The sequence below is a fragment of the Ziziphus jujuba genome, chromosome 1 (genome assembly GCF_031755915.1).
Source record: "Ziziphus jujuba cultivar Dongzao chromosome 1, ASM3175591v1".
NCBI classification, from domain to species: Eukaryota; Viridiplantae; Streptophyta; class Magnoliopsida; order Rosales; family Rhamnaceae; genus Ziziphus; species Ziziphus jujuba.
In genome coordinates, this window is record NC_083379.1 from 12,644,350 (window position 1) to 12,665,887 (window position 21,538).

Below are 21,538 nucleotides of genomic sequence, written 5' to 3' on the forward strand. Positions count from 1 at the left end.
AAAAACAAATTAAAATAAAATTGAATTATAAAATGTTGTGTTGGAGCTGGTCACTTAGGACTTTTTTTTTTTTTTAATCATGGTCACTTGTTGCTCAAGGAATCAATATTGAAGGAATAAAAATATATTTTTAAAGGAAAATGTCGAAAGTTTAATTCCTCATCAATAAATTAAATAAATAAATAACTAGTTTCCGGTATTATAAGGGCAATGAAGCGTAACTTAATTTAAACAAAACAAGTACTCAACAGAAGCACAGCCTTTCACTTGAGTCACTGACTCAAAACACTTTATTGTGGTTCAAACTTCAAGAAAATGATTTGATATGATATCAAAATTGTATACATTTTATCTCCATAGGCATCCAACATTTGCTTGAATAGTAGTTTCTTCTAAAATAAAATAATATAAATAAATATAAAGGAGTAAGTTTTGTTACTCCATTTAAATAATTGAGTAAGTTAGACAATCCAAGAATCCACTAATACAACATTACCGCGAGTAAAGAACCAAAGAGTACCGGTCCATCAAAATTCCAATAGACTATGCAAATAATTAAATTGAAACCGAAAATTCCAAGTTACAAATTATGTAACAGGCATTCAAACAAGCATCCACCAAAATCATTCATTTGGTAATCTGTTAGATGAAGAACAATATTTCTTTCAAACACTATCCGGGCTATATGCAATTTTTCTAAAGAAAATGCCAAACTATTTCAAACTGCTAAAAAAAAAAAACCATTTTTATGCTCTGTTTTCATTCCCTGTTCCTTACTCTGTTTTCCCCTGAAACTGCTACCTGCTTTTGTGTGAACAAAAACGATTTTGTGCTTTGAAATTGTCCATTCACATCCAGATTAGAAACTAAAGAATGACTGTCAACTCAATTACAAAAATAATTCAATTCAAAAAGAGAAGCAAAACCTCACTGCAAATCACAAATACTCTGTTGTTGTTGGGCTTTGTTGTTTTGGTAACTTTTTGTTGCCTGTCTAGAACTGGGTTTGGAGGTAATTGACAACACCCTTATCAAGTTGGAAAGCCCTGGAAAGAACATTGCTAGATATATTAGGAACCGACCCAAACACAGCATTTGCAACTGTAATCACACCAGGATTTTGGCTGCTGAGAGCTGCAATAGCAACAGCATTGCCTGATCCAGCATTTCTCTGATAATGAACCAAACCAATCGGGAAAGCAAACACATCACCCTTCTTCAACACCTTGGTGATGTGCCTGTTCTCAGGGCTAGACGTAACAAACCCAACTTCTAGACTACCTTCGAGCACTGTGAGGATTTCGGAGGCTCGAGGGTGAGTGTGGGGAGGGTTGGTACCCCATGGAGCATAATCTATACGAACAAGTGAAATGCCAAGAGTGTTGAGTCCTGGCAATTGGAAAACAGTGACTGGAGTCACACTGGAGCCAATTGGGTTCGACGTGTTCCCGGCTATATGTAGTCCACTGAAGGTAAAATCATTAGCTCCAACGATTTTTGGATCCTTACACGCTATTCCATTCACATGCACTGTAATGCTTGCAAGTTCAGAAATAAATATTGAACATATTAGTTTGGACTAAACATTCTTTTCAGCATTAGTGTTTAAGAAAATTGTCTTTGGTTTGTTACCTTGAATTGTTGGGTCTGCAACACAGAAATCTTGGAGAGGACTAAGATCAGATGCCAAAACTAGTGATAAAGACATAGCAAGAAGCCCAAGTATGGTGATCTTAATTGCCATATATTTAATAATTTCGAGTTTTAAACGGCAGAAGAAGAAGAAGAAGAAGAACAAACTATGTTAAATTGGGAGAGAGTGAGAAATCGAGGGGCTATATAAATATATAATATTTATGAGAGAAGTTAAGTAATCCATGTGAGTAATTGAATTGAAAAAGGAAATTGGGGATTGCTATTTGTTAACCAAACTTGGCCACCCTACAAATTGAAGTTTGCACTTGTTTGTTTGTCTACTACTTGAGTGGATGCTAGGATACATGTATAATGCCTTGTAGCCTCGTGCGAGCGTGTATGGTATTTTTAAGGGTTTGAGTGGGTAAAGCTTGACCAAGGTGTTTTATATATAGGGAACAGAGTTATAACCCTTCTCTCCATGCGCACTTGATTCAATAATTTGACTTATCCCTATAAATATATGACATTCTTTGAAGGAAAAGAATAATGAGAGGTGAAACAAAATAGTGGTATAATTTAGAGTAAAAGCAATTTCCACTTAGAGAGCTGAAAAATCGACTATACAGAATATGAGCTTAATCAAAGTTTCTATCATAAACAATATCACCATATACTAAAATTCTCTAGTCAAGATTTAAAGGTTGACACATCCCACATAGTATTTTAAATTTAAATTTAAATAACAATTATCTTTTTATCTAATTACTAAACTATTGCCACATAAGGATGCCTAGTTTAAAATATATCTTAAACTCAAAATCTAAAACTATCATCAATGATTATTGCCAACTAGACCACCATTTTAAAGAGGTTGTAATATTATTAATTAACATGATTTAAATTATGCTGTAAATTTGCTGTCATACGGTGATGAATTTTTATTCTTTTTTTTTTTTTTTCACTTAAAATTTTCCTTTGTGAACTTAAAGCTGTCACCTACTATCCATTTGAATAGTATATTTAGGTAATGAGTGGACTACAAAAGGGTTGGGTCTTTTTTGGTTTTTTTTTTTGGGGAAAGAACAATCTCCTTAATATAAGGATCTAATGAGTACCTCAAATTCAGGTGCAATCAGAAAGAATTTTACTTGGAAAACAAATGCGCGCAATTAATGACACGTACGTGTCAAGATTCCAATGATTTTGCCCAACATGAAGTGTGCAACCATGAAATTCATATATTTTACTCTATACACTTTTTATGATCCTTGCCAGCAGGAAGACGCTGGTTTCTTTTTTCAATCAAAATTTATAATGTATCTAAATAGCCAAAATTGTATGTATTCCGTAAAAAATTTATGTATATATAGAGGGTGCTCCTCACGATTTTATTCGTGCATACTTTTACAAAGTTAATGATTTTCTATTTCAAACGTGTCAACGCTTTTTAGTCATATATGGCATGCTACTCTCTTGCTAGATGATGTATCTATGCTGTCTTCTTAATGAAAGTGTCACCTTTTTCTCAAAAACGAAATAAAACATTTAGTGCTTTTGGCCTTTCTATTTTTAACACGCCAGTCAAAAAAAAAAAAAAAAATACAGTTAAAAAATTTAAGGAAAATTACAGCGACACTCCCTCTTCTTTGTTAGTTTTACATTTAGAAAATTTTTTTTCTTTTTTCTTTTTTTTTTTCATTTAAGAGAATTTTTTATTAAAAAAAATATCATGTAAATGGAATATATGAACATATGAAAATGTCAATTTTAAACATATATGATTGTATTTACATGAAAATATAATGGAAATTAAATTTCTAAATTGGTATAACATCGGAACAAAAATTAATTAGTATAACAAGTGTTTATAATTTAAAAATATATTAAATATACATATATAGATATTTATGCAAATCAAACAATACAAAAAGGGTGTTATTGTAATTTTACCAAAGCTTTATTATATTGCTTTTCGGTCTTTTTCTTTTTTTTTGGCTGAAAATATTGCTTTTCGATCCTTCAGTTTATGGAAGACAGCGGGATAACAAATTTAGTATAAATTATTATAGTTGGCTTAAAGACAAGCCATCAAGACCGAAAAATTCAACACAAAACGACAGGAGCCAGAGTGTATAAAGTCATGACAAAAAGATATGTTTGAATCACTCTTTCAAAATATACAAAATATATATTTACAGTTTTTTTTTTTAATCCTATAATTATTTTAACGGATTCATACCTGATTTGTCGATTTTACTTACTTCATTGGTGTGCTCATAATTATAAGGTTAACAATGTTGCTAATCAGATCAAATTATATTGTCGTATTTATTGGGATGCAATAAGGCTATCCAATTAACTATTGTTTACCAATGATATGTGACATTATTCAGTTCAATTACCCATTTATCAAGGTTATATTAATTTACCAATCATTATATATCATCCCACAGTTGATATCCAAAGTGTTGTTAAACAAGTTTTAACGAGGTAGCTACAAATCAAATGAACCCGTCAGCTAAATTTGATCCTTGCCTGGTCCTTAATTTGATCCTTTCCAAGTTTTAACGGGGCTAAATTTGATCCTTTCCAAACGTGTGGGAGATATGTTTTTCGTAAATATAATATTGTTGGTTTACACATTTAATTTAAGCCATTAAATGCTTAAACTTTCCCACTATTTGATTTTTATTTTTCTTCCTTTACTATTAAATTGTATAACATTCCAAGATACGTATTTTTTTAATATCATAATAAGATTAAGAAATAAGGATTTGGAGCCTTCTCTTGACCAAACAAAAGATATTACTCTTTCATAACCTGGAGATAAATATTTAAAATAGAAGCAACAGCTCGATCCATCGGTATGTAGTGACCGGCCGGCCAAAAACTCATATTCCCAATCATATATATATATATATGTATAATACATATACATACATATCCATGTTTGCATGAGCAATATTCTGCGACAACCATATACAGTCCTCACCCGGTCTTCATTTTTCATCTACTATATACGTGACTATTTCAACGAGAGACTAGGACGGCATGCATATGCATACTTTTTCTCTGCTTGTCAAGTTCTAAAAACCCCCTATATAAACAAACCAGCTAGCTTACCCTCCTACTTACCACAAACTACTTACATAACTTCTTTAATTAGCTTGTCCATTTCCATTATTGCTTAAATTATAACTTAAAGCCTTTCCTAGTAACCAAAATGGCCTCCTCCCCTATTATCATCTTCGGCCTTCTGGCTCTATCATTCTCTCTTGCCTTTGCAACCGATCCAAGTCCTCTCCAAGATTTCTGCGTGTCCGATGCAAAAAGTCAAGGTACAAACAATTAGACCTCCACCACATGTTCACTTTTTTCCGGCTTCTTTTAATTACATTTCAATACATGATTTATATTTTTAGTTTTGCTGTAATATATTTTTCTTGTCGTGTTCATTTGGCAAATATTTAATCATGAGTGTGACAAATTTTAATATTTACCACGTATGCATTTTTCATTTTATAAAAATCAGATGATATATAATAATTTTCAGTACTTACCACATATATGTCTTTCATTTTAGATGATTATAACTCTACATTAATAATGTGATGGTTATTAGTGCTAGTAAATGGTGTGACCTGCAAGGACCCCAAGCTGGTTCAAGCAGAGGATTTCTTCTTCAGTGGACTTCACTTACCAGGAAACACATCAAACCCAGTTGGATCGAAGGTGACGCCGGTCACAGTAGCACAGCTTCCAGGACTCAACACTCTTGGAGTTGCCGTCGCACGCGTCGACTACGTTCCATGGGGAGTCAATCCACCCCACCTCCATCCCCGTGCATCGGAAGTATTGACAGTCTTAGAAGGAACACTCGAAGCCGGCTTCGTCACCTCCAACCCTGAAAACCGTCATATAACAAAGGTGTTGAAGAAGGGAGATGCTTTCGTATTCCCCAAGGGTCTCATCCATTACCAGAGGAATATCGGTTCCACACATGCCGTTGCCATTGCAGCTCTCAGCAGCCAGAACCCTGGAGTCATCACCATTGCTAACGCAGTGTTTGGGTCTAATCCTGATATCCGAAGTGATGTTCTTGTCAAGGCTTTCCATTTGGATAACAACGTTGTCAAGTACCTGCAGTCCAAGTTTTAGTGAAGAATTCTCGATATGACTGTGCCAAATGATTTGTCATACTTTGATATTGTTGTAGTTTTTACGTGTTTTTTGTGTGCTTAAATGTATTGGGTTTGTGGTTTTTAATATGCATAATGTATTGTTTGCTTTACACTTGAGTGAAAATTTATAAAATTCTTTTTCTTTCTTTCGTGACTATAATCATGTATTTTCTATATTGGTTTGTTTTAAGCGTACATTCCATATTCTACTAGGTTTAAATCCATTGTTCATGTAGTTAATTAGTTTTTTTTATTTTAAAAGTAAATAAAAATATAAATTCATAACATTGTTACAATTCTATATATGTCTCCATAAAAATGCAATTGATCCCAAGGGAGAGATTAGGCAGACCTTAATTCCTAGGGTTTCAAAAGGACAATTTAGGTCATTCCCTTCCAAAACTATTTTTTGTTTGGGGGTAAGAATGCCCTTCAAGAAGGCTTGCATGTGTATAGATGAAAACATGACTTCCCCATTAAATGTATACTTGGATAAGAATTTATAAGTTCGTGTCTTTGTAGGTTGGGAGCCAGTGGATGGTGGATATATCTTTATGACGACCGAAAACAAAAATAATAATCTGATCAAAAAAGAAATAAAAATAGAAATAGAAAGTCGAAGCTATCCTTTATTCCGAACGTACTCCAAATCCAATCGATACTCTGCTTCAAACAGTAAGCGACTGCCACCGGTGGCATACAGCTATATATAACAAGTCGGCAGCAATAATTACTATTGATTCAAGACAAAATAATATATAAAATAGTGCCACTTCGTCCGCAAAACATGAAAGGCCAAGAGGTTTCTATCTTGGCAGATAGCGAAAGAAGCAATTTTGCATACAAATAGAATAGACCATTCAACCTTTTCAAATATGTATATATATATATATGGAAATCTTATATTGCAGATGCTCCGTATAAAAACCAGCTATATATGTATATGTAATTTTTTTTCAAAAAATGACAAAAAGCATCAATTTTGATATAATTCACAATGTAGAACTACTCTCTTTCTATATATATATATATATATGACATAAATTGTCTTGGAAGAAAGGCAAATGTATCGTAACTAAGTACAATTGAACAAGCTATAAGATTTGAGATGTTAGAATCTTCATCACGCAATCAAAGATCAACGAAGCCATAAACCTTTTAATTTTAAAAGCAACGATACCTTCGAAAGTCATTCAGATTACAGCAAAAAGCAAAACTGATACCTTTAAGAGTTCAATGCAAAAAGCAATAGAGCTTCTTATACGACAAAACAAAATTTTGCATAATCTATGTACTCGTAGTTGTAGACGGTAATAAATGAGCTCAAAAAGAAAAAAATAAAGCTTCACGTCGTAGATAAGCTGCTAGATACAAATATCACCATTCAATTCCAAAACAAATGCAGTGTCACCAAAACCCATCTCTTATACAAGGAAGACCAACAATCATACACATTAACATATGTCAAAAGCTAATTTGACTGAGCGACAACAGACAATCACTCCCCGAAAGTAAGCCAATAAAAACATATACCAATTTAGACAGACTGAAAAAACCTACAAAGATACAACATCAACCAACAATCTCCACTTCTTCCTCCTCGTACTCTTCGTCATCAGCAGTCGCATCCTGGTATTGCTGGTACTCTGCCACCAGATCATTCATGTTGCTCTCTGCCTCAGTAAACTCCATCTCATCCATTCCCTCACCGGTATACCAATGCAAGAAAGCCTTGCGCCTAAACATTGCTGTGAACTGCTCACTGACCCTGCGGAACATCTCCTGAATCGAAGTTGAATTTCCAATGAAAGTGGATGCCATCTTCAAACCCTTGGGTGGGATATCACACACACTAGACTTCACATTATTGGGTATCCATTCAACAAAGTAGGAGGAGTTCTTGTTCTGGACATTAATCATCTGTTCATCAACTTCTTTTGTGCTCATCTTCCCACGGAACATGGCAGATGCAGTAAGGTACCGACCATGGCGTGGATCAGCAGCACACATCATGTTTTTGGCATCCCACATTTGCTGGGTTAATTCGGGCACAGTTAAGGCACGGTATTGCTGGGATCCTCTTGATGTTAAGGGTGCAAACCCAACCATGAAGAAATGCAAACGAGGGAAAGGAATAAGGTTAACTGCAAGCTTCCGAAGGTCAGAATTTAGCTGTCCAGGGAACCGGAGACAACATGTGACACCACTCATCGTAGCAGAAATCAGATGGTTGAGATCACCAACTGATAAGAGAAATCACAACAGTGTTAAGAGTCAATTAACATCATTTCCAAAAATCAAAAATAATTATGAATTGCTAATCACTCAAGTAAAGGAAAGATTACATATATCTTTTTCTTTTTGCTCAGTAAGAATTTATTTAGAGGGCACAAGCCATGAATTGTACCAATAAGCTTAATTCTTCATGAAATGCAAAATTAAAACGCAAGCCTTTATCATTTATAAATGAAGGGGAAAACAGAATGGAACTTACAAGTAGGAGTGGCAAGCTTTAGAGTTCGGAAGCAGATGTCATACAGAGCCTCATTATCCAGAACCATACACTCATCAGCATTTTCAACAAGCTGATGCACCGAGAGAGTGGCATTATATGGCTCAACAACTGTGTCAGACACCTTGGGAGATGGGAAGACAGAAAATGTCAACATCATCCGATCTGGGTACTCCTCCCTGATTTTGGAGATAAGAAGAGTTCCCATGCCAGAGCCAGTGCCGCCACCCAATGAATGGCAAACTTGGAATCCTGTTCAATTTAAATTGTGAGTTCCAAACATATCTATCGAAAAAGGTGGAAATGTTACATCAATCCCCTTCCGATATGCGAAACAGAATGCTGCCTAGTATCTCTAAGCACACAGAAAGTACTAAAATTGATTTAAAGCTATGAATTAAATCAAACTTTCACCAAGCCACAAAAAACAAAAAACAAACAAGACTTCCAGACAAGAAATTAAAGAAGAAAGAAAGCAAACAGAACAAAGTCCATAAACCAAAAAGTTGAAGTACACAATGAATCAATTTACCTTAAAATTAAAACAACAGTGATAAAAAAAAAAAAAAAAATTATCCATAGATAGAACCTTATCGAGTAAGCCAAAAATGCATCAAATAAACCAATATCCAAAATATACAAGCAGCCAAAAATAAGATAAATACATAACAATATTAGACACAGGGCTAAAGAATTCAACAAATTCTGAACAAGAATTCTTCTGAACGTCTGCTTATCAACAATAATCACATGGTGACAAGCCTAAAACAACAGACATTGACTTGGTTAATGCAAGATGCAGTACCAAAAGTTAAAATTTGAAGTCTACCTGAAACATAAAATTATGGCGTACCCAACAAATTAGATCAGATAACTTTTGGTTTTTCTAGAAACTACACAAGCAAACCACACTCGCTACCATTTCTAATGATTCAAGGAGCTGGGACTGTTTCATTTATGCCAAAACATGCAAAACTCATCCTTTGTCTATGTCAATATGTCACAATTTGGAACTGATGCAAATTCTTAAGAATGAAACAAAATCCAATGAGCAATGCCCGATACGGAAAGAGTTACACCTTTTTTGTTACTGTTAGTAATGTCCAACACTCCAAAAGAACTCTTAACCAAGCAATATAAGCAAAGATTTCCCAAACACAAAATAATTCGTAATGTCATAAGAAGAAGATGAAAGAGACAAAAAAAAAAAAAAAGTGAAATAAATTAATCCAAATGAGACACTATATTTCTTAAAATCAATAAATAAATAAAAAGGAAAAAAACTTTAATCCAATTGTAGTGCCACACTCACAATGCGAAATCATATTCGACAGCAACAACGAAATCAAGTCCTAATATCATTGTTATACAACCGCGAATTTCTCTCCAACATTTCAATATGACAATATTAACCGTATTCCCTTACCTAACAAACATATAAAGTTATAATATATAGTTATACATATAGCTCAAAATCCCAGCCATCAGCATAATTGCATAATCTTCTTACAGAAAACAGAAACAAAAAGTAATAATAATAATAATAATAATATTAAGTAAATTAGAGTCTGCGGGCACATAATAAACAACAAATCCCAAATTGGTGCTAATAAGAAAATGACTCAAAGTATCCCCAATCCGAAATCAAGTAGAGAGACCAGATCCAATGTCATTCAGACCACATCCAATATTAAGTAAATTAGAGTCGGGCACATAATAAACAACAAATCCCAAATTGGTGCTAATAAGAAAACGACTCAAAGCGCACCAAACCGAAATCGAGTAGAGGACCAGATCCAATGTCATTCAGATAACTAATCAAATACATACAACAATTAATCTCATAAGTACTCTGAAAAATATAAAACTGAGGCAAATCAGATCTTTACGAAAATCAAAACAACAAAGCCAATCCCAAAAACAAATAAGATTAACGCTTTTTTTGGTTCAATACCCTGCAAGCAATCGCAATTCTCGGCCTCTTTGCGAACAACATCGAGCACAGAATCAATTAGCTCAGCACCTTCGGTGTAATGTCCCTTCGCCCAGTTATTCCCAGCACCGGACTGCCCAAACACGAAGTTATCCGGCCTGAAGATCTGTCCATATGGGCCTGATCTAACCGAGTCCATGGTACCAGGCTCCAGATCCATAAGAACGGCGCGTGGGACGTACCTGCCGCCACTGGCCTCGTTGTAGTAAACGTTGATACGCTCGAGCTGGAGCTCCGAATCGCCGTTGTACCTTCCGGTGTGGTCAATGCCATGCTCGTCGCAGATCACCTCCCAGAACTTCGCGCCGATCTGGTTCCCACATTGACCGCCCTGGATGTGTAGAATTTCCCTCATTTTGTTCTAACTTTCTCTTGTTTGTTTCTCGGGAAAGTACGAAAAAGGAAAATGATGGGAAAATTTCGGGATCTGAAGGAAAAAGAATAAAATGGATGGATTAGAGAGAAAACCTGGGGGGGTATTGACTTGTGAAGGTGAGGGGCATGGGATAAGAATTTTTCTGAAAAGGACAGCCTGATTGGGGGTTATTTTCGGAAAATCGAAATTAATGCTGACCGCCAATTGGTTGGTATGTGGGGCCTTCGACCTTTTAAAATCCTCAGGGCGCTGAGTTGTTACCTGTGAGTGAGTGTTTTGGGAATACTTGGCCCACCCTGGAGTTGTTCAGTTGGATTTTTCCGGCATTTCACGTTGGGATGAGGAGTTTTTGGTAAATTCGTCTTAGCTGGAATTTTGGCTGATGGGATATTTCAAGAGCTATTCTATGCAAGTCAACCAACAACACCATTGTCTTCTATTTCAAGCAAAACAAGATACGTGGAATTTTATTGATATTTATGCTCTTTTATTTTCATTTATTTTTTTATTATTATTATTAGTTCTATTAGCTTCTGAGTATTATCAATATTTAAATTTTCATCTTTAAGCTTTTTTTATTTTTACACTTCTAAATTTCAACTTTTTATTTTAACCTATAAAATTATTTTTTAATAGTTTTGAAACATGCAATATATTTATGCAACAAGCAAGAATTTCGAAACATGCATATATTAAATCAAAAATACTTTATAAATTAAAATACATCAAAAAAGTAGAATTTAGAAACTAAAATGTCAAAAAAAAAAAGTTTGAGAATCAAAATGTAACTAAGTATAAGTACAGTTTAGAAACTAACAAAGTCAATAATCTTTTTTCTTTTCTTTTTTTGTTTTTTTCCCTTGTATCAGGGTAGAGGATGATGAATTGGATTTGCTTTTTCTTTCTGTTTTTTTTTTTTTCTTTTTTTTCTTTTTTTTTTTTCCTTGTTTTACTTCCCTATCTAAGATATGAATTGGATAACATTTTAAGATCATGTGATTGACTAATTGAGACATTTCAATATGCTTTAAACATTATGCTTTTTCATTGATCGAATCTTTACTCTTTAAGGAATACTATGTGAAAGTTTTCATTATATAATGAAACTTGAATGATTGTTTCTTTAAATGCTCGTGCATTAGAATTATAAGCATCATTATACTACTTTTTTTGAACTCGGAAGTTATTAATTTGTGTTTGAATTTCTAATTTTAATGTAGAAGCTAAAGACGAAAATTGAGGAATTATAATATTTATTTTTTTATTAGATTGAAGTATAAAAAGGAAAAATACGATAAGATAAGGATTATAAATTTAAGTGAGGAAAATTAGAATTATTCAATAAAAATAATTTGGATGCCCTTGAGTAATCCTTAACTCTGGATTCTCTCATTCTTTAGTTTTCCACACCACTGTTATATATTTTACGTGTAAACTTTTTATAATCATGTGTAAATTCTGAAAACATAGTGTTATATTTTGTTGATTCATCTGTTGATTAAAATATATTATTTTGATTTCAATATTTTTCGCACTAACAACTATTACCAACATCTTATAAAAAAAATATTATTTTTTTTTTGGGTGTAGTTTGGCAATATAGTACCTGTTTTTGTTTTTTGTTTTTAAACATAATTTACTTATATCGAATATTAGTTAATAACAGTATTAAACACGTGTTAGATTTTCATATGTTATTTATCTCATTGCGAATTCATATCTAACTAAATTTCATTGTGGATTTGTTTCTAGCTAGATTTATTTATCTCACTTATTTGGTCTAACTTCTTTAGATGTAACAATATTCTTTTCTAATTTTTGAACTCAATTGTTGTTTTTATGTGCAAAATTTTGGAACTATCTTTTGTTTGTCAATTCGGAAAAAAAAAAAAAAAAAAGGTTCTTTGAAGGATTAACTGAACAATGATCATCTCTCTTATGCTAATAGAATCTAGATACAATATTACAGCCTAATAGATGACAAAGTATATATTAAAAAAAAAAAAAAAAAAAAAACGTCTTTTACTATAAATTTTTGGTTATAAACCAAATACTAATTTTCTAAAGGAATTGTCTACATTATTTGGCATGGCACCTCTAATTCATATTGGAATAACATAGACTTTATATTTTCCTTTTTCCACATATATTGTGTAGTTGAATTTAGTTTATTTAATATTAGATGTTTATTGGTCATTTTCATTCCTAGTTAGGCAATAAATATTTTGATCAGAAATCTCTATCATAGTGATTGTTCAACAAATGTAAGATAATACATATCAACAAAATAATATTTAGAAGGAGCCTATTTAAGAATACCATGGCTTGATGAATGACCCACTGCAACTTGCTGTTGCCTGATCGCCACTTGTCCTTTGACATCTTGCTCCCATATCTTAAGAAATCCGTTGAAGTGTTTTTATTTTTTATTTTTCTTTTCCTACTAATTAAGTGTAATTTTTTCACTTTAATTGTTTATTAATATTAATTAGTAATGTATTAGACATCTCAATTTATAATTAAAAATTATATTAGTGAAATTTTTTTTTTTTGATAAAATCTGAGTTGATGAAGAATAATTGTGCAAATAAACACTAAAAAGGAACACATGCAGGGATATTTTCAAGAGTTTTATTTTTTTAAAGATATTTTAATGAGTTAATGAGCGTGTAAAGATCAAAAAAATAGAAAAAGGGTGTGCATAAAGAAGCGGAATTAAAAATAGAATTCAATGGGCCATTTGGGCCATGTCACGCTTCGTCAAAACGAAGCTCTCTCAAACGAAATCAAACCAACTGTCCATTTGAATTGAACTTTGTACTTATATTAAGTGTATATATTAACAAAAATAAAATGCATTTTAATATCCTTTATTTTTATATTTTTTTAGTTTTGAATGTGTAAAAAAAAAATTTTACAAATAATATTTTTTATTTTTTAAAAACTTACATATTAATCCATATCTGTTAATTTTTAATAGAAATCATTAAAAAAAATTACATGCCACTTATATGACCTTCAAAATAGATTTTTTTAATATATTTTTTTATTTTTTAAATTAATTTTTAAAAAATTATTTAAAAAAACTAAAACTCTATATGGCACCATTTTAATCCAAAACAAAATCTATCTCAACCATCCATCTTCTTCATCATATTCATCTTCATTGTCTTCTTACGTGTCTCACTTCTATACCCAATACAAGCTCAAATCAAATTAAATCCTTTGACAAAAGGAGTTTCTATCTTTGAGTAAATCATTCTAGGTCATCTTCCTTTATTCGTAACATATTAAATTTTAAATTAAAATAAAATAGAACGCTCGCATCCACGATGGAAGTGTCTCCAATATGATTATATAAAACAGAATCTCCTACCTAAAACCCTATTCACTATCACCCTTCTTTTTCTTCTTCTTCTGCTGTGGCCAAAACCCTAAAAGCCAGAGCGTAAGACTGCAAAACCTCCAAATCTTCTCATTCCCTTTTTTCTCATCGACGAACCAATCATGCTGCAATTGATTTATTTCGATACTCTCAATATTTATCCACACCAGTGATAAGAATGCAAATAAGCTCACACCAAATAAGCTGCTACCATTCACACAACTCACACCAGATCTGTCATTCACACAAAATAAGTTGTCTCTCACACCGCTCACACCAAATCTATCGTTCACACCATTAGCATAAAATCTGCCACCAAGAAAGGAAGGAAATATACAAGGACTCCAATCATCAGACAAGGAAAGAAGTAATGTTGAAGAACTAAAATAAGAAAAGATTGTGTCTAAAAAGAAACAATCCTGAAGGACCTGCTTGTTTGAATCTTTTTTTTTTTTTTTTTTTGTTTTTTTGCTTTGGGTATTTAGAAATTTTCAATTTTTAAACTATTTTTTTCTTAAAAATTTGATTGAAAAAGATAAAATTATTAAAAAATTATTTTATTTGTTCCGTGCAACTCAAGTGACTAGTTTTTAACAGAAACCATTTTGTTTTAATGATTTGGATAATAAAAGGTATTATCTATAAAAAAAAAAATTTATAAACCTAGAACTAAAAAAGCAAAAAAATAGAGGGTACTAAATTACATTTTGCCTGATTAATAATGTTATATGATGCACTTTGATCATGTAAATAAATTAAATCTGTTTGGCATAATTTATAGAAAATTAAAAACAGCAAATTAAATGACAAAAATTTTGTATGGTTGAATTGTTTGGTTCACTTTGATTTAAAAATTTCCATATTTCAATTTATTACACATGTACTAAAGCAAATAAAACACCTTTATCATTTTTTTTTTTTTGGCAATAAATAACTTTATCATTTGAATACCTTGTATAACATGGACAAAATATGCTTAAATTGGAGTTTTCCTGAAACCAAAATAGAAAATAATGAATTGAAGTCAAGTGATATGAGTTAGTAGTTCGAGCAGAATGAAGGAATTATTATAAATGCGTGGGGGGGTATTAACATAAATGACACAAAAAAAAAAAAAAAAAAAGAAAACAATGAATTGAAAGATGGAAAACTAAAAGGTTTTCTTATCATTCATAACTAATTTTGTTAAGAGAAAAATTATAATATATTTATTAAAAAATAAAAATTATAAAATATATATATATATATATATATCAGATATATTTAGATTGACATATATATATATATATATATACATATATATTTCTATATAGTCTGATATAGAATATTGATTAGGGAAGTTGGCCCATTGCTCACTTAAATAGGATATAAATGGTAGATGCCCGTCCATCTTTAATATTTTTTATTTTACCCAGTTCTACCCATTATACCCATCAGTTAAAAAAAATTATAAAAACAAAACAGTTTCCTGAAAAAGCTTTTCCTCCTTCTCAATCGTGGCCTTTAGAACCCACATCTTATTTTACTCTGCAACCTTAGTCTTTTTCAAGCTTGTCTTCAAGCTCGTCTCTCTAAACATCTCGCAACCCTCCTTTTATTGTCTTCGTCTTCTTCAGTTTGAAAAATTTAGATTAGAATGCTATTTCTTTTTTTCTTGAGATAAAAGTCAAATGAAAGGCAAAAGAAATGATGAAGATAGATATTAACTAAATCTACAACTTCAAAATTCAAAGAAGGATATAAACTAACAACAAAATTTCCATTGAATGTCTATCAAATTAAAAGTGCATTTCAAATAGAAGATGATATGAAAATCAAAATATCAAATCCATATTCAATTAGAGAGAAATTAGAAATCAAATTGAATAAAAAAAAATAGCATTCTAATCTAGATTCTTCAAATTGAAAAAGACAAAAACATCGAAAAGAGAATGTCAAGTGAAACTTACACAAATTACGAGATTATAAGAGAGAGAAGCTTGAAGAAGATAAAAACTTCATAGTATGTTTGGATAATGGTAAAATTAATAGGAATCTAATTTTTTTGTGAAAGAAATTATTATTTTTTTTATTTGGATATCTATTGTGAGGTGAAAAAATATGGATCCAGTGAATTAGATTATTATCAATGCAGAAAAATATTTGGGAAAGTTTTCTTATTAACAATATGTTTGGATAAAGTTAAAGTTGGTGGGAATCTAATTCCTTTTGAAAAGTAATAACTTTTTTTTGTTTGGATATTTATTGTAAGGTGGAAAATATGGGTCCGGAGAATTAGATTCTCACCAATATAGGAAAATATATAGGAAAGTTGTTCCCATATATATAGGTGTCATTTTGAAAATCACAAAGAAAATAGTTTTAAAATACATATTTATCCTTAATTTATTATACAATATTAAATTTAATTACTTATAAATCCCAATTTTCCTATTACTTACCAAACAAACCAAGAGAAAAATTAATTCTTAGAAAACTAAATTTTAGAAAATTAAATCTTGAAAATTATTTTTCCTCTCAATTTTGATACTTCCCAAACGGGATCTAAATGTATTATTTTGAGAATTTTAGAAAAAATAGTTTTAATTTTTTTTAAAATACATATTTACTCTTAATTTATTATATAATATTAAATTTAATTACTTACAAATCTCAACTTTTCTATTACTCATCAAATATATCAGAAAAAAAATTAACTATTAAAAAATTAAATTTTAACAAATTAAATTTTAAAAATTAATTTTTTTTTAATTTTGATATTTTTCAAACACAACCAGACAAAAATAAAAGATGGATTTTAAAAGGTACGGTTGAAAGGTAGGAGAAGCTTTTTTCCTAATATTGTTTTATTTTTTAATTTTTTTAATCAAGAAGTACAACAGATAAAGAGAGGTATCACAAAAAACAAAAAATATAGTAGGGATGAGTGGGCATCTACAGTTTACATCCCTATTTAAATGGGGAATGGGCCAATTTTTCGTATTGATTATTGTCAATGTCCAAAAGTTAAATGTGTGCCCGACCCAAATTGGAGGAAATTCCCAAAGGAAGGTGTCCAAAAAAGTGGTAAATCAAATCCACGAAATCATGAGGAAAAGCAGACTCAAGATCCAATGGATAATGAATAGAATGACAGAATCTTCAAAGTAAGGCCCGCTCCAATGTGCATATATATTTATATAATAAGACCTATGTTATGCAACATTAAAAAAAAAAAAAAAAAGACCTAGCTTATGTTTCTTTTTGGGAATAGAAGATCTAGCTTGTGTGATTGTGAATTTGTGTGGAAAAAGAGTCACATTTTAGCTATCAAAGTTGCTTCGAGATATTCACCAAAAAGGAAAATAAAAAAATAAAAAAATAAAAAGAAGAAATTGCTTTGAGTAAAAACTTCCTGACCTTAGCAGCCATGAAAAAAAAAAAAAAAAAGAAATTGCTTTGAGTAAAAACTTTCTGACCTTAGCAACCGTAAAAAACTCCTTAGTCAAATCCCTTAAAGCCGGCCATTTTGTTCGTCTCAAAGAAAACAATATTTATTCTTTTTCATATTTTCTCCCTTTTTGACTTATCATAGAAATTCTCTTACTCTGGACAAAAATTAAAGTTTAGGATAAATCTATTACTAGTAACAGGTTGATTAATAGATTTCAATATTTATAGAGGATTTTGCTACTCTTTGCTCAAAGATGAATTAGCTTTTTGGATGTTGAATCTACTACCTTAGCTACAGGAATTTGATCACTTGCATGTTCAAATCCAGGAAGCTTCCATATGCAAATCCGAAGCTCCTTGGAACCTCAAATGGGATCATCACACTAGCCCCCCCCTACCCCTCCACAAATTGTCCTCGACGCTTCTTCTTTTTGATTTGTTTGTTTTTATACATGGAAAAAGATATGTTACTTGAATAAGCATCAATACAGTTTCTTCTACACGTTAATTTTTTGACTTTAAAAGATGCCATTCAAATCAACAGTTGTAAACGATATGCCATGAAAGGATGAAAACCAAATGCAATGTGTAAGATAATGATATTTCAGTCATTCAAAAACAAACGAAATGGATTATCTCTTAAAAGAAGATAAAAAGAAAAATGAATTGACATATAAAACAAAATAAAGAAAATAAAACTAAATCGAAATCGAAATTAATAATTTTATAATATTTTATTTAAAAAGCCAAAAAAAAAACAATGAATAGAATTGCTCTGCCAAAAAGAAAAGAGGAAATATGATTAAAAAAAAAAAAAAAGATTCACGCTCTTTTAGAGTTTCAACTTTATTACAGCTGTCAGTAAAAAGAGGAAAGCCTGCGTGCGCGGCCTCTCTTCAAAACACATAATTGAAATTGCAGTCAAACTTAATGATTTCACGTGTTTCTCGTTTTGATTTGCTTCCAAATTTCAATCCCTTCCGTTTTACTCCTTCCCAACCTCTTTTTTGTTTTATTTTCAGATATTAATTTATTAAATAATTTCTGTCCACAATAATAATAATAAATCATAAATAATTAATAAGCAATATGTCATGCTATGAATCCCCAAATGGGCCTTATAAGACACTTTACAGTTCCTCATCATTGTATTTTTGCATTTCATGCATAAACGCATTCCTCACCAATCACTTCATACCATGATGATAAAATTTTAAAATTTTAGATCTATACATATTTTAGCTTTGAATGATACTATTTATTTTATTTTTTTATTTTTTGTATTTTGCTTCAAAGTTGACAAATTTTAATATCCTTCACCTAAATCATTATTTCTCATCAATGTAATCCAATAAAATAATTATGAAAGTAATCATATACATTCAAATAAAAGAAATAGGTAAAATAGTTTTCAAACTAAATTAGATTAGATGAGTGTTGTCCAAACAGAAAAAAAAAAAACAAATTGGATGAGTTATTATTGTCAGTTTGAAACGTATGACTGATTGAATTGAATTATTTTGAAAGATAATTCCATACTATTTGTAATATAAGTTGTCAAAATTTATTATTTATACAGAAAATATAGGAATTTGAATCTTATTTTAATTCATCGAATAATAACTTTGTCATTAATTTATTTAAAAAAAAATTAAAAAACACTATTTTTAGGTGCTAAAAACTAAAATCAACATTTTATATTGCACCACAACAGGCATAAAACTAAAAGGCTAGTAAAAAGAATTTACCAAAAAATAAAAAGCTAGTAAACGAAGGAAGACTTCAAGGTAAAAAGAAATAATGTTGACCTCACTCGCAAGCCGACAGTCTGCCTAATAAAACATATTGATTCCATGTTGGAAGGAGCAGGGTCCCACCTCTACAACACAGTGGCTTCACTAACAACCACAATGATATTCTTTTACATTCTCACATCTCACTTCCTCCACGTTTCACTCCTGTGTTTTTGGGTCCCCATTTTTTGTTTGATTAAATTCATTTGTCTTTGCAGTATAAAAAGCATTCCCTCCCATTGGATTCTCATTATCAGAAATGGATATTGGGTCCCATTTTTAAAGTATATCCAAACTTGGTCAAAATCATAGTAACAACTGGTGCTCACTCACTCCTTGTGGACTGATCAAGACACTCACACATGAAAAATATAATTTAAAAATATATAAATACACATATACCTTTTTAATATATTAATTTTATGTATTTTTTTTAAGCTAATCATGTGCTTAATGCTGATATGCCCAATCAAAACCATCAACAAAGCAAGGTTCAATTCACTTTTGAGTCTATTAATTTAAATCAACAAAAAGAAAAAAGAAAAAAAAAGAATCATTATAAAAGCTTACGTTTTTAATGTAAAATGAAAAAATAGATTTAATGAAAAGCCGAAAACAACTTGTTTAGAGGCCCTTTTCATACTTTTATTTTTTAGTTTCTATGAAGGCCACCTTCATACGTCAGAGAGAGAACGAGTCGCGTATTATTGTTTTTTTGGACAAGGTTAGGTGGCCGTTGAAACATAACTCTAAATTGGAACTTGAAAAATCTCCGTGTTGCATTTAATGTTTTTGCAACCCTAAAAGCTAATCACACAAACTAATAGTTCTATGTAGGTCTATACAACATAAAAACTTTTATTTATTGCAAGTTGGCTTGTGGAAGTTTCAATAGCTATTTCATTAGTCCACATTGATAGTCCAACTAAAAAATAATTCATATTAATTGAAAAATTAAATTATTTCAAAATTATTCGATGTCGGTCACTTTTATTAGGTCTTAAAGCTCTTTAATTGTCAATAGAAACAATCTCTAAAATAATTCTCTTTCATTTCATTTGATTCATTAATTTATATTTAAGATGTTTATCATAAGCGTTTTTTCCTAATTATATATTATATGTTATAGGATATTATTAATAGTTTAAGTGTTTATGTATTTTTATATATTTTCTTGCAATTTGTTTATATATTTTAGGACATCAATTTAGAATACATATTTCTTATAAAGAAGTACTCAACTAAGTACAAGGATTCACGCTCAATAGTTTTCTAAAAAAAAAAAAAAAAAAGGATTCATGGTTAATATTTGTAGTTTAATACACACGCAAAAAAAGTAAACTTCTTATGGCATTGGAAAAAAAAAAATGCTGTGATGCAAAATACTTTGAAATGTAATATAATGGTGGTGCAATGCAAGGTTTAAAATATTCGAAATTTTTTTCAAAATTTTCATTTTTTTTAAGGGATTGAAATAAAATTTAGATTCCAAATGGAAATAGATAGAATTTCCATAATATCCATCAAAATTTTTAAAATTTTGCCAAAATTTTCATAGAAATTTCAATCAAAATATCTACATCAAATCTCTAACAATTTATTTGACAACTATATTTAATAAAAGATCCTCATGATTGACATGTTAATAATTACATAAAAAATTATTAAAGAGATATATATTTTAATAATTATTTTTTACATTTCACATTTCAAAATGAGAACGAGAAATATACTAATAATTTTCAATTATCTAAAAAATCTATAAATATTGAGATGATATTTATGTAATATAATATAATTATAATAATTGTTTTATCTTAATTAATAAACAATTTATCAAATATATACTTTTTTATATATTTTTATTGATAATATTTTATTTATGATCATTATCGCTTACTATAAATTAAATTAATTAAGAGAAATATAATATCTATTTAACATTTTTGTAATTTTTGTAATCAATTTGATAATTAATTGTTTAAAAAGCTAATACTAAAATTTAAATAAAAATTTTTATTTTTAAAAACAAATTTCCAACAATTTTTATAAATTTTTATTGATATTAGATACTTTTCGGTATTTCTATGAAAATTTCTATACTTTGAACTTTTGATATTTTCACTGATATAAAAATTTTGAACCCTGATGCAATGTCCTTCAACAAGTACTCACTTAACGTTAAGAGATATTCATGCTCAATAATTAAATTAAAATTTTTGTCATAT

General features: G+C 30.4%; 3 protein-coding genes across 3 annotated transcripts; 1 reads left to right on the plus strand and 2 right to left on the minus strand.

Annotated features, from left to right (window-relative positions):
• Window positions 1–429: 429 nt before the first annotated feature.
• On the minus strand, window positions 430–1,924 carry LOC107417984 (putative germin-like protein 2-1). The gene is made up of 2 exons (XM_016026650.4): window positions 1,633–1,924; window positions 430–1,530 (listed from the first exon to the last, which is right to left on the minus strand). Exons 1-2 carry the CDS (start codon window positions 1,742–1,744, stop codon window positions 995–997), a joined length of 648 nt encoding a protein of 215 aa, XP_015882136.2. The 5' UTR covers window positions 1,745–1,924; the 3' UTR covers window positions 430–994.
• Window positions 1,925–4,758: 2,834 nt separating this feature from the next.
• On the plus strand, window positions 4,759–5,954 carry LOC107417995 (putative germin-like protein 2-1). Its single transcript, XM_016026660.4, has 2 exons — window positions 4,759–4,976; window positions 5,261–5,954. Exons 1-2 carry the CDS (start codon window positions 4,862–4,864, stop codon window positions 5,794–5,796), a joined length of 651 nt encoding a protein of 216 aa, XP_015882146.3. The 5' UTR covers window positions 4,759–4,861; the 3' UTR covers window positions 5,797–5,954.
• Window positions 5,955–7,149: 1,195 nt separating this feature from the next.
• LOC107418006 (tubulin beta chain) lies at window positions 7,150–10,803 on the minus strand. The gene is made up of 3 exons (XM_016026672.4): window positions 10,286–10,803; window positions 8,314–8,583; window positions 7,150–8,062 (listed from the first exon to the last, which is right to left on the minus strand). Exons 1-3 carry the CDS (start codon window positions 10,677–10,679, stop codon window positions 7,392–7,394), a joined length of 1,335 nt encoding a protein of 444 aa, XP_015882158.2. The 5' UTR covers window positions 10,680–10,803; the 3' UTR covers window positions 7,150–7,391.
• Between the last annotated feature and the right edge of the window lie 10,735 nt (window positions 10,804–21,538).